The following is a 14,054-nucleotide window of genomic DNA, read 5'->3' as shown; positions in this document are numbered from 1 at the left end:
CCTTGAAATAATTCATGGAGAGAGTTGGGGTGGGGGTAGCAGTTAGGGAGGGGAAAAGAAGGAGAGGGAGAGGAAGAGGGGAGGGAGGGAGGGGAGGAGGAGGGAGGAGGAGAGAGGGAGGAGGAGGGAGGGGAGGGGAGGGGAGGGAGGAGGAGGGAGGGGAGGGAGGGAGGGAGGGAGGAGGGAGGAGGGAGGGGAGGGAGGGAGGGAGGGGAGGGGGAGGGAGGGGGAGGGGAGGGGAGGGGAGGGGAGGGGGAGGGGAGGGGAGGGGGAGAGACAGAAGACAGAAAGAGAATGATCACCACTCACCTCTCCTCTAAGAAATAACTTCAGAAATGACTGCTCAGGTGGAGACAACACAGGCCTGAGAGACACTACGTTCTGGGCTCAGCACAGTGACCCTCCCTGAAGAGGAGCTAATGCTGACTGAGTGCTCCCTGCAAGGCAGGTACTATGCTAAGGGTGTCCTGCGTGTTATCTTGCTCTCAGAAAACCCCCATGATGTGGCTGCCGTCACTGTCCCTTCGTTGTGGGTGAGGATATAAAAGCATGGAGTGAGTCGGGTGACTCGCTCAAAGCCTCCTGTTTGGAAAAGGTTTCAGTCAGATCCCGGAGCCTGTGACCACCACACCGTTAACTGCTCTGAACAGACGGTCACTTTCAGAAGCTCCCCCACAGAAGATGGATCATGTAGCTTGCCTTTCGGCAAACAGCAAGTGTAGTCTACCCTGCCAGCATAGAAAGAGTTATAGCAAGAAGAGCAATCTCTTCTGCCCCTGGAAACTTTCCTGGCCCATGAAATCCTTCTCTATTAACCAGAGCTGACTGGCAGGTCCTGGCGGAGAGGCATGGCACCGAGCATTCCCTTGAATGAAGGAAGGCTCTCCTCTCTAGGGGGAGCCCAAGGTTTCTGCTCCCTAAGTACACAGCTAGCGTAGCCACCAACATGAAATGGGACAGGAGCAGGGGACTCCGAGCGCCCTTCCACGTCCACAGAACCAGCCCCGGCCTCACCGGGAGTACAAACCTCTGGTCAAAGTGCTCTCACACCCAGATATGGACCCATTATTAGAACACAGGCATAGTCCTGAAAGTTCACCTCTAGTCTCTCCCTCGCTCTCACATCAGCTCATGAGTCCCCAAGTGGCGTGCTGCTCAGTGTTTAGACTCTGCCTTCATGTGTAGTGTTTGCCCATTTTCGTCGTGTCAACACCCCCACCATGGTGGATTTCAAGCTACCCATGTGAGGTCACTGCACAGAGAGGAGGGAAGAGACCATCAGCCCCACCCTCTTAAGCTGCCAGGAGAGGCCCCTGCAGCTTTCCTTACTTACTCACGCACTTGGATGGCTTTCCGAAGATTTCCGGACTCAAACTTGGAGGAGAACCGTAGACAATTGGAAGCAGTGTCCTGCCTGTCATGGGAAAGGGAACATGCAAACATATGAGCTATGGCTATTCTTGGGCCCACTTTGACATCTCTGAGAGAAATGCTTTCTCTTCTCGAGTTTGAACCCAACTTTCCGTCACGCTGACTGTAGGAGAAGGGACGCATTACTAACACGAAATGCTCTTCTTCTCCTGGCGTGAACAGAATTCTCCATCCTGCATCCGCCCCCTTCCCACGGATGCATGAGGCCACTTACCAAGGCTCATCTAAACTGAAGACGACTTGATTTATAACATCGTGGGGCTGGATGAACCTCTGGACATCCTCAAATATCTTGATCCTGAAAAGGAAAATTGGAAACATTTGAACGGTTCGCCCGCATTCATCCTATGGTTATCGAGGAGGGGGCCTGAGAGTCAGCAGAGAAATAGGAAAGCTTAATGACACCTCAACCTCAAGCTGAAAACATGCAGAAAGCACCGTCCCTCCTTGTTTCTCTTCTTTATCAATAAATAAAACCATGCTGAGCGGTAGGGATGTAGGAAGCAGGGATGCTAGCGCTTCGTCAAGTGGTTCTTGCCTTGAAGGAGAGTTTTGTCAAGGGCATTTGGGCTAAGGGACTTCGCATGTTTCCGGTTGTGTGAATAACACAATCCTTGGTGCAGAGACATTTCCAAGGGCAAAGTTAGGGTTACTGACTGTTGGCATCCTATGGACTGGGGAGGCCCCAATAAGCATTTGGACTCATGAGTCATTTACATTCCTTGGGTTCTGTCTGCTGCAGAAGACTAAGGTCAACCTTTTGTCTGAGAAACACCAACATGGGGGAGATTTAAGTAAGACAGAGGGAGGGAGCCCAAGGGATCTTTCTGATTTTTTCCTTGAATTTCCAATCCAAGTCTCTGGGGTGAGGTGGAAGAAGGGGGAAGGGGAAGTTGACACAAGGCCTGGACTCAAAGGGAAATGTTCTATCGGCGGGACTCCATTGCCAGGCCAGCCCCTATGCTACATCTGTCAGGAACGCGAGCATGGCGAGTAACGTGCAGGGGCCAAGGCCAGAAATGTCAGCCAGGAGCACAAGTGGGAGCAGCTCTTGGGATCCGCCATTGATTTGCTAATGAAATGGAAAATAAGTTAATGAAACTTTCTGGTATGCACACTTTGCTCCGCTGACTTAGTGCGTGCATACTCAATTTTATTTCCAGGGAAAATAATTTTTTCCTGGCTTTAGTAATTTTCATTTTCATCTCACTTTGGTGAGCCAAAGACAATACTCCCTTTCCTGAATTCTGGGAATAATCCATCACCCAGTGTTTCTTCCCTGAAGAGTGCTTTCTTTCTTTTTTTTCACACATCCTCAGTGATACAGAAGAGTATTCTCCAAGCCAAGCCAGATGCTGTAGGGTTGGGCCTGGGAGCTGAAGGGACACCACCTCGTCTTATTAACAAGGGACAAGAGGCCAGCGGGCAACGAATGAGAAAAGAGATCCCGAATAATCTATACTTGTTTTTTCTGAGCACTTTTGTTGGAGGAATGACACTAGTCTTGGGAGAAACTGGATTATCTTTCGCTGTCATAGTGACTTGCAATGGATACGGGGTAAGAGGTTGCATTAGAATTATCCAAGGGATTCTTTTTCGGAAAACACATGCCTCCCACTACCCCAGTCGGTCCTGAAATGTCCTAGTAGGGAGGGGAGCTTGTGTGTTTGCAAAAGTTTCCTGAAGGGCTCGAACGCATTCTTGACTACGCTCACTTTTCTACAGAGAGCAGGACGACTCTACACACCATTCCTCCTAGAAAAACATTACAGAAAAAATACAGCTCTCGAGCCAATAGAACCATCACCTTTGGATGCCACACTTGCGTTCCAACAGGGGCTGGGGAGAGGGAGGTGGGCAGTGTCCCCAGAGATCAGGAAATGCCATCATCTTGAAATCAGCCACAGATTTGGTTCTTCTGGCTTTGGCCATATAAAGGTTGGGGTCGTGGAAGGGGATATGCCTGGGATGTGTTTGCAGAAGCTTCTCTATTACTTCAACCGTTTCTCTAGACCTAGTGAAACTGGGAAAGGAGGCACTCATCGCTGGGCAGGAAATCATATCTATGTCCCAAGCATCCTCTTTGAGGAAAGCCTGAATGTCAGGGATTTCATTTCCAGAAGAATCCATCCCAAGGCCACTGGATTGTGCATTTTGGCACGGGCGCATGCCAGGTCCTTTTTTGGAGGCTCGCTGCACAGGGGACCTCCCTCTGTTCACCATGCTCAGAAGGGAAGTCTGGACTGTGTCTTCGCTGTCTTGCTCCCAGGAGTTTTGGTCCTTATTCGAGCAATGCTGCTTCGGGCAGGCATCAGTCGGAATGTGGTGGTGGTTGGCATACTGAGTCCCTCCGGACTTCAAATCATCTCCAGCTTTGGGCTCCAGTTCCTTCGGGTTGAAAGCAGGAAAGAATATGTCAGTGGCCCCTTTCAGGTAGAGAATACAATTTGATCCCTGTCCTCACTCTCTAGGCACAGAGCTAAGCAGAACGTGGGTGACCTGGAGAGCTGCTCCCAAGGTCGGCCAAGGGACGACTAAGCTTCCGGAATCAAATAAATGACAGAATCACAGAAACTCACGTTCCTAAGAGGCTTGTGGTGAGTCTAGTACAATCCTATACAGTCCATGGACGCCTTCTGCAGCACCCCCAATAAGTTACAGCCTGACTGAACCACCTCATTTACAGGGTCCTCTCTGCACCCCAAGGCTATGCCTTTTATTGGAGGATCATTCTGGTGCCTTAAAAAAAAATAAAAGTCTTCTTTACACTGAACTGACTATTCCTTCCCTGACATTTTTGCCTGCTGACCCCCTTCTGCTGTCTGGAATGAACCAGACTATATTAACTCTCCTTTCTCCATGTGACTTAGCTTACACCATTCGATGTGGCCCAACTCATGAGTTATTGAGTCATCAGCAAATAAAGGAGAGGAAAAGGCAGGTCTAGAATACAGGTGAAAGCAGTGGCAGCCACCAGTGGCCACCAGGGTAACATCAGCACGTGTCAGGTTCTCCATTTGCTCTGACGGACAAAGCCACCCCAGCACCAGGCTGGCCACGTGCAGAAGGCCAACTAAGTACAACGGTCCCTCTTTGACAAGGGAATGGTTACATCATCAAGAATCGTTACTTGTTCTTCAGTGTGTGGGGGCAGGGCGCCTTGCCCACCAGACAGCTGGCAGCAACGGGTACCTGCATCCCCCTCCCGTCCCAGGCGTCAGGTGTCAGATTGTAGGACCCTGGCCTGCACCCGAGCTCAGCCACCTTTTTCACATTCTCACTGAGCCTTCTGCTTCCCTCTCAGAAAGATCCCAGAAGCAGACTGCTTGGTGATGAGCAATGCTTTCCATCTGGAGGCCTCTGTTTGGCCTCCCAGGTTCTGCAGAGAACCCATCATGCATCAGTGAGGGGCAGAACCATGGCATATGTCCTACCTCAAAGCTACAGGAGAGCTCAAGACACATGGCCTCATATTGCAGCAGCTCCTCCTCAGGCCGGTCGAGAGCAGGTCTGGAACTCAGCTTGTTCACATCTGTTTCTAAGTCATCATCCTACAGTGGAATAGGAAAAGAAAAAAAAATTACAGCCAACAAAACCACCCTGAGACGCACCAAGACAAGCAATATAGGTGATTCTTCACAATCCTGGGACACGGTTTCCTTGCCTCCAAATTACAGCACTAGCCTATGCAAAGAGGAATTTAACAGGTCTGGCTGTATTTCTCAAATAAAGATATACAACTTATCTCAGCATTTATGTCAGTATTTATCAGCCCTCATCACAAATAAATAATAATTTACATAAAATAAGATGAACTATGTAAGCATAATAAAGCATAATATGAAAGAATTTTTTTTATCTCATCACTGCTATCAGCATAATCGTAAATATCCAACATATTCATTCATCTACCTTTGCATTTAGGTCCTTCATGCCTCAAAAATGTTTAATGAGCACCTACTATGAGCAGCTACTCTTGTACGTACTAAAGATTCAGTGATAATGGAACAGAGAAAGGTCCGTGCTCTCATGGAATTTGCCTTTTAGGGAGAGAAGGGCGACCATAATAAGAAACTAAACAAATGAATAAGGTAATTTGGAACAGTGATAAGTGCCACAGAACTAATGAAAGGGGGTGAAGTGCCTGTGATGAAGGGTATGGAAGCTGTTCAGACTAGGCGACCTGAGAAAGACTCGCTGAGGAGGTAACACTTTAACAAGACCTAAATGACAATAAGCTTCAGCCATGCAAGCACGTGAGAAAAGGGGTTACTACCATATTTCCCCCAAAATAAGACCGGGTCTTATACTAATTTTTGCTCCAAAAGACACATTAGAGCTGATGGTCCGGCGAGGTCTTATTTTGCGGGCAACGCGGTAGCAGAAGGAGCAGCTTAAGTTTGCTAACAGAAAGAAGACAGCTGAAGCACAGAGAATGAGAGAAAGATTGCAGGAATCAAGAGTCAAGAAATAGGTATTACGCCAAGCTCTACTGGTCCTGAGGAAGAGTTTGGGGTCCTCTCCTGTGACCCCTTTATCCCTTTGTACATGTAAAAGTTCCCCAAGTCACCACAAGTCTTTTCTTCAATGGGGTGAATATTTCCAGACCCTTATTTTTTTTTCTCCTAGATCATCATTTCATAATAGTCTAACAGTGACGGTGACTGTTCTCCAAACACTTCTGTGATTTCTAAAGGCTGTAGCATCCTACAGAGAAAGGACACCAGGAACCTCCCAGCCCCGTCTCTTCATCTTTCAATGTCTTTCCTGGATCAAGTTTCCCTAATAAAATAGGGGTGAAAAATCTACCCTGTGTTTTAGGAGTGTGTTTGGTTGGTGAAGGAAGAACCTGGCAGGTGTGAACACCTGGATTCTTCTCCCCTACATCAAATAAACGTGGAAAATAAACGTTTAGATTCCTGATCCAGGAAAAAAACAAATGGCAGCAATATTCCATTTGTCTTCTGCAATTTTCCTCCAAACTTCAAATTAAAAGAAAACTAGATCCCTTGAGGTTGGCGGAATGATAGTATTTTCAGATGCAATGCACACCAGGCCCAAATTTATGACCCTGGTACTAAGGATCCCAACACGTTTGTTATTTCCAGCTTTAACTCCCAGTCCCTTCTTGCCTCTGTCATCTACCCTCCTTGCCTCTGCCATCTCTGCTACAGCCTCAGCCATACCCAGGGTGGTACCAATGGAAACACAACCTGGCCGGCATTAGAAGTGTCTCCTCACCAGCGGTAAGGTCGATGTACCTGGGGAAAGGTGTCATGTCATCAGTGAGCTGCAGCCGATCGCATTCTCCAGGTGGCTAGGTGACTGACTTAGCTTTAGAGAAAAGGTTGGCAAAATACGGCCCCCTGCCTGTTTTCGTAAATAAGTTTTTAGTGGAACCCAGCCTGCCCATGCACTGAGGTATTATCGGTGGGTTGCTTTCTCAGTCCAACAGCAAAGCGGGATTGTTGTCACAGAGAGCATCTCTGTTCCTCAAAGGTTAGGATGTTGGTCTCTGACTCTCCAGGCACTCAGTTAGTTCCTCACCTCCTTCTGGATCTCTCGTGAGTACCATTTATACTGGGGGTACCAAAAAAATGTACACACTGTAAGAGATGTTATCTAAGGATTACTTTTCAAAGTTGAATAACTAGCAATGCGTAGTATGACGCGGGCTCGAAAGATGTCATTCGTTATAGTACAACTTTAATAGTATTTTTCCTTTCTTAAAAGATGTATACATTTTGGGGGGCACCCTCTGTATTTATGTAGGGGTGGGCCTCCTTCCGTGTCCTCACAGCACCCCAGACAGCCCTTCGCCATCTGGGATTCTGTTACCCATCTAATCCTTCCTCTGGCCCTCCCTCTCCAAACGGGACACTTTCAATATTGACTTTTCCCAGCCTTAGACTTGAGTTCACCACCCTTGGAAGGTGGTGATTTGCAGTCTGCTAGAACAATCCCCATGTCCACTCGACTGCGAACACTTTCAAGATAAAAACTATGTCTTATTTCCTTTTGTATCATGTGACCAACCCTGAGCACTTTGCATGCTGCCTTGTACGTGGGTTATTTCCAAGAAAGCACCTGAAAGAAATAAGAAAGTAAAAAAGGAAGGAAAGAAATTCACTCTGGTTACCCTCTGTTCTTCCGAATTTGTCCCAATCTAATGGTTATGTTCATGAAGGGGGGAAAAAAACAAAACAAAACCTAACATCTAGTCTGTATTTGTTGCTAAGTTTCTTTTTTCTTATGTTGACAGTTTTAAATCAAAGACAGCACCCGACTTTCCACTCTGAAGACGCTTTACAGATAAAAAGTTCCTTTTAATCATTCTTCCTAAGATACTCGTCCCACTTGTTTACTAACTGAGCTTTTCAAATGAAAAGGCCACCAGTCCAAGTCCCGGGTTAGTTCTGTGACCAGAAACAGATAATCTGGCTTCTTGTCCACGTTTCTTTGCAGCGAATTCTGCTGTGCTCACCAAGGAAAAACGGCTGTTGGGACACCAGTTTCCTTGCTCTTGCGACACCCCAGAACCCGGCGTGATTCCGATGCCCCTCTGTTTCTCTATAACTCCTGCTCTCGCTGATTTCTTGTCGTCTTCTTGGCTTGCAGGCTTTTGACGAATAGTTCCCAGGCCCTCACCAATTTGTCTTGTGGTTCTTTCCCAGCTGGATTTGTTTATCTGTTTCAGTTCCACTCCCCCCCCCAACCCACCAGCAGTGGCAGAGTAGGGACTCAGGAGAATATCTGAAACTACCACCCCCCGCCATCCCACGCCACACACGTGTGAGGCTAGGCACTGGCTGTGCCTTGTCCCTCCACATCAGGCACAAGAGGTGACTGACACTCTGCATTAGATGCTTGGTTATCAAAGTGCAAGCACAAGAGGAGGGGGAAGTGGCATTGATGAATGACTGCGGCAGCACAGTGTTATTCAAATAATTCAGCAAGGACTCCATAGGCCTGCACGGCCAAGCTACGGCAAAGAACCAATTTGCACCTGATGGCTTCAGAAATGATTCTATTTATCAACAAAACCCTGAGAACGGCAGAGTGTCAAGAGCAGTCTTAACCCAGAGACCTGGCTAGGAGATGGTCCCCACACATCTGCTACTCCCATCAGCAAGGTGAGTGGTTATTATGAGACAGACCTGAAACAGCATCTTTCTCTCTAGATAGACAGGGAGGTAGGAGAGTAGGTAAGGAGAAAGGGAGGGAGGGAGGAGGATGGATGGATGGATGGATGGATGGATGGATGGATGGATGGATGGACAGATTTTTTTTTAATTCAGATTTCATATCCTGAAATGTCATGAAAGGTAGCATTTCCTTCCCAGTCTTATTTTTAAGGAACTAAAACTTAAAGGGGCTTGTCCAGGTTCCTGTTTACCAACAGAAATTGAGACAGAATTAAAACTCATACATCAAGTTTCCATTATTCTAGAACAGGGGTTCTCAATCAAGTGTGATATTGCCCCCCAAGGGCATTTGGCATTTCTCGGAGACATTTTTGGTTCATGACCAGGGAACAAAGGCGTGGGGGTGCTACTGGCATCTAGTGGGTGGAGGCCAGGGGTGCCGCCAAACCTCCTACAACGCGCAGAACAGCCCCCACACCAAAGAGTTATCCAGTCCTAATGCCGTAAGACCCAGGTTTAGAAACCCTTTTCTAGAAATGTTGCCAGGATACTACGTCCCACTGCCTGCTTTTGTAAATCAGCTTTCACTGGAACACAGCCATGCCCTAGCGTTGAAGTCTTGCCTACGGCTGCTTTCGTGTTACAATGACGAAGGTGAGGGGTTGCGATGGAAACTGTGGTCCACAAAGCCTCCAGTAATTACTACCTGACCTTCTGCAGAACGTTGGCTGACCTCTGTTCTACAGCACAGGTCATGACGGGATGGAGAGCAAAGGGCACCACCTGCCTGTGGGCCAGGGTGTGTGCTCCACGCAACTCAAGGCAGCACATTTCATACAGACGCCGAGATAAATGGAATTGTACAACGTGGTGGTCCTATGCAGCGAAGGTATGTAAGATGAATGACTTGTGGGGACAGGTAAGATCTACTAGGAAAAGTTTCATAGAAAATCTTCCTATGGTCTCTTTGCATAAATGTCATTCACATATTAAATATACCAACTGTAAGCATTAAGTGTCTACCGTGTTTCCCCGAAAATAAGACCGGATCTTATATTAGTTTTTGCTCCAAAAGACACATTAAGGCTTATGTTCAGGGGATGTCATCCTGAAAAATCATGCTAGGGTTTATCTTCTGGTTAGGTCTTATTTTGGGGGAAACACGGTATCTGAAGCTCAACATGATGGAATATTAGTGTCTTCACAATGGATAGCTTCTGACTTTCCAATGAGCTACTGCACTGGACCTACCAAGAGGAGACAACCTGGAAATCAGTAACAGGAGCTGTCATTTGTTGAGTAGCCCTCTCTGCCAGGCACTGGAGTAGAAGTACAGATGTAGGTCCTTAAAATTTACACTGGTCTTAGCTGAGACACAGAAAGGGATCTATTCCTTGGTCAACTGCGAGTCTGGAGAAGCAAGAACTGGTGCACCTACTTCCTCTTTCACATCTTCAGAATCTGCGTCTGCATCCTCTTCTTCATCACCATCATCTTCAAAATCCTCTGGGTGGGGAAAAAGAGGGGAAACGAGTGAGGCTTCCCCTTTGTGTTGGAACTGGATTGTCACCACACAAGGGGTAGCATTTTTTTCCTCTCACTAATAAGGGGCTCATTATTTTAAGTGCACAATAGATGTCCTAACACATCCTGATGCCAGCTGGTATGTGATATCACGTGCACACGGGCACCGGAGAGCACCGTATCGTGAAGAGGAAACGGCTGTCCCGTATTGCATGCAAAATGAATGCCGCATCAAATGATACATCATTCTAGCTTCTCCCACCCACCTTGGGAGTATTTATGTAGCTAACACTTCCAACAACCAGAGATCATATACATATACCATTTGTTGTGACTTAGGCAGCTCTTGGATTGACTCCCTAGTTGATATGAAGGAACTCATTTTAAACACAAGTCCACAGATGTATCTGTGCGAGGGTGGCAAGTTGATGTCTGTGGAAAATCTGTTCCAGGGAAAGAGGCTGGGATTGGAAACCACTAGCATCATAGGACAACAATCTTGGAGAGTGGACGATCACACTTTCAAATATTCTAATATGACTACGAGGTTTGAAACAGCAGAAGTGTTCTTGTGATTTTACCCGTAGGGCACATTCATTCCAGAACCAGTCGGTAAAGTGGAGGACTCAATCATGGGATTGTGAATAGATTGTTTTTTTAATTAGCTGAGATCACTGTACAGGCATTCAAGAGCTACCAGGCAAAGTGGCAACAGTTAATAATTACGGACAAAATAAGTGGCTTGGTCATTATTCACTCCGTATATGAAAACTTGCTTTTTCATACACAGTTCTAATTAGATTATTGGATACTCATGGTTGACCTGTAAAAGAACTGACTTTACTTTCATCCACATTCCTCTGAAAGATTGCCAAAATGTAAAAAAAAAAAAACAACAACAAAAAAACTCATCGTAAAGTTCATAGCGACCCACGTGCTTTACCTTCAGCAAGAACATGGGGAGGCTCAGAGGTGCTGGTCCCAGGAACTGGGAAGACATAAGCACTGCTGGCTGTGACCAAGGGGAGGGGACATTTCGGGTAGCACTGCCTCAGGATCTGAACCACAACGGAGACAATGGGTCCCAAGCTTTTGTCATCCAGGCACTTCTGAAGGAAGAGGAAATAACGTCAGACACTGGCATCTTGTATACAGTCCCTTTGCTGGGACGGCATTTCAGGTAATGAATCACACAGAGGCTAAGTGAATGGTACACAGCCTCCGGGTACAATGTCTAATTTGAATAACCTAATGACATCCTCCATGTACTATGTCTGATTTGAACACGCTAATGTAGAATTTTGTCTAATGGAGACTCTGCTTTGGTTCCGGGCAGCGTCGGAATTTGTACTTCTCTTTCACAGATTTTATGTCATTGGAATGAAGTTAGACTGAAAACAGACTTAAAAGTCTTTCAAGAGGTGCTACTCCCCGGGGGAGGCGTCGTCCAGGATGGCTGGGAGAAGAGGAGATGAGTATCTCCCTTCCGCCATCCACGTGTCATTGTGAACGATGGCTTAAGTTAGAGAACAGTACGAACTGAGGGAAGTCTTACTTTTCTCTTTCAGCTGTTGTCCAGAGTAAAATGCAAAATCTGAAGAAAAGATTAAGGGAATCCCAAGCACCAAAACTAAATAAGGTGCCTCTTCTCAAAGCCCGCAGTGCTGAGCCCTCCTGGTACCCACCCAACGCAAAGGAACATCGGGTTTGCAGATGGGATATGTTGATATTGATGGAACATGACAAGACCCTTCTTTTCAGGCACCAGGAAAAATGTGAGAACACGTTTACTAAACTGACAGAGTTGGGAGACGTTTGGTTATGTCTTTGGCAAAAATGGGGGCCGTTGTCTTCAGTCTCTTAGGAAATGTTCTGTCTACTGACTTGGGATAGAAGGGTGACTAGTGTGAGTCTCCAGTCTGAAACTCCTAAGGAGTCTCCGGCAAGCTCCGAGACCCACAAGTCACTGCAGTAAATATGAGGGTGCTGAGAACCTGCCACAGGGCAGAGTGACTGTTAGTAGCCAGGTCATCCCACGGGACCTTCAGACCCACATTCCAGGTAGCTCCACGTGAAAGAACACGAAGAAAAATAAATCAAGTTCAGCCATGAATTTGAGATACCTAAATGACTCTAAAATATGATCAAACTCAGTCTACCTTCAATACAGAAACGTCTTAATACAACCAAGAATTCTATCTCCTTCTCTGTGTGCTCAAATGGTACCACGCAGGTGTCACAAACCAACAGCAGGAAACACTCTCCATGGAAAATGAATTAGTTGAGGCTATTTCACCGCTGGGGTCGGTCAGGTGATTTCAGGTGCTTAGTGAAAAATATGCATCTCTGGAAAGTGAGAGAAGTGAGCAGGGAGGAGGAAGAGAGGGGCGGTAGATGGCACATGAGAGGTAAAGGGCTGAGCTTTCAGGCTTAGGAGGTAGAGAGACAATCCACCATTACCCATTTCTCCAAATCAATAACTATTCCCAACTGTTTCAGGGCATCCTGGTAGGGGTCCTGTTTTCACCTTACATTCAAATTGCCATCTTTCTTCCCTGTCCTCAGACAAAGCTCCAGCAAGATCCCATTACCTTACCTAGCACCCTCACTGCCTTATGGACAATACGATGCTCTCGGTGTTTAAGGGATGCTTAGAACATCTGTGCAAGAATGTGTGACCCAGGAGACAAGAGGTGGGACTGCTGAGCGAGGGACACAGCAAGCAGTGGCCTCAGCAGAAAGGCAAAGGACAACAGGATGGACAAAGCCTGCGGGAAGGACTCAAAAACAGTTCTTTCTCAGCTACTGTCATGCCCAGTTGGTCTGTGATTACATCACAAACACCAATAAAACTAGTACAGGACTGTGGTTTTCTGAGCGTGGTCCCCAGACCTACAGGATCAGAAAGTCTGAGGCTGGGGCCCTGGCAGCCGTGTAGGTGACCGCGATGCTGGCTCCCCTTGGAGAATCGCTGGGGCAGTGCACAGAAGCACGGGCCTCTGCGTGAGACCACGGCTTTCAAATCCTTTCAAACACTGAAATCAGAGCGTCTATATAAATGGTTCAGCCCGCCCTCGGCCATAGTAAGCTCTCAATACAGATCTCTCTTCTTCCTCCTCCTCCCTCATTATCACTGTCATCCTGTCATCACTACTGTCATTACCATGTCATCCCCAGGCTGCAGCATCAGCACCAATAGTATAATTTGCAACAGCCGCTAAAATGCCATCACTAAGTCCAAGGTTCCCTAGTGAGCCACCCTGTGACACACGCACCTTCTTTTGCAGAAAAGGGGATGGATGGGCAGTGAGGACCCCAGCACGGCTGCAATGGCACCTCACAGCCAGGTGCTGGGAGGCTCTGCAGGTAAGGAATCCTGGCCGGGAAGCACAGATTCTGCCTTCACTCACATCTTGCTTCCATTGCCCTCAGGAACTGCAGGCTGGGCGCTGGTAAATTTGCTTAGCTGAGCAGTTGAGGTCTTCACTGACCTGCTGAGAAACTGCTTCTGGCCTCACAGCCCCTTTCCCGCCCGGGCTTCCCTTGGTATTTTCTCTACTCTGTTCTTACCATTGATGTGTTCCTCTGGGATCACCATCTGCTTCCTTTATTGCCCTTTTGGTTTTTGTTCTGTTTGTTTGGTTGGTTTGGTTTGGCTTGAACACCAAACAGAGAAACAGCCAACAATGTAGAGGGCAGAGCAGCTGGCTGGAACACACAACCCAGAATGGGGGGCTGTGGGGCATCAGCTATCCAGGGGGGTGCTTCACTGGGACTGGGAAAGATTAGAGATGGGGGGCCACACAAGTGTACAAAGTATGATGAATCCTGGAAGAATCCAAAACACTTTTTCACCTAGAGGAATAGAATGCAATATGCAGCTATTTCATGACTGAGAAGTTCTGAAAGCTGCAATGATGGCGAGAAACCCAGAGGTGACAGCAGATAGCAAAT

General features: G+C 47.3%; 1 protein-coding gene across 1 annotated transcript in view; it reads right to left on the bottom strand.

The window, feature by feature from the left end:
- Positions 1-14,054, bottom strand: part of AGBL1 (AGBL carboxypeptidase 1) — a 583,728-nt gene that overhangs the window by 461,074 nt on the left and 108,600 nt on the right. Inside the window, exons 8-13 of the mRNA XM_019726713.2 lie at positions 11,044-11,209; positions 10,015-10,082; positions 4,866-4,982; positions 3,239-3,819; positions 1,646-1,729; positions 1,334-1,414 (exon numbers count right to left, since the gene is read on the bottom strand). Of these exons, the coding sequence (XP_019582272.2) occupies positions 1,334-1,414; positions 1,646-1,729; positions 3,239-3,819; positions 4,866-4,982; positions 10,015-10,082; positions 11,044-11,209 (1,097 nt within the window). The remainder of the gene's footprint in view (positions 1-1,333; positions 1,415-1,645; positions 1,730-3,238; positions 3,820-4,865; positions 4,983-10,014; positions 10,083-11,043; positions 11,210-14,054) is intronic.

This window comes from Rhinolophus sinicus, linkage group LG13 (genome assembly GCF_036562045.2).
Source record: "Rhinolophus sinicus isolate RSC01 linkage group LG13, ASM3656204v1, whole genome shotgun sequence".
Taxonomy (NCBI): Eukaryota; Metazoa; Chordata; class Mammalia; order Chiroptera; family Rhinolophidae; genus Rhinolophus; species Rhinolophus sinicus.
The sequence above is the reverse complement of the archived record's forward strand: the minus strand, read 5'-3'. Positions and strand labels throughout refer to the sequence as shown.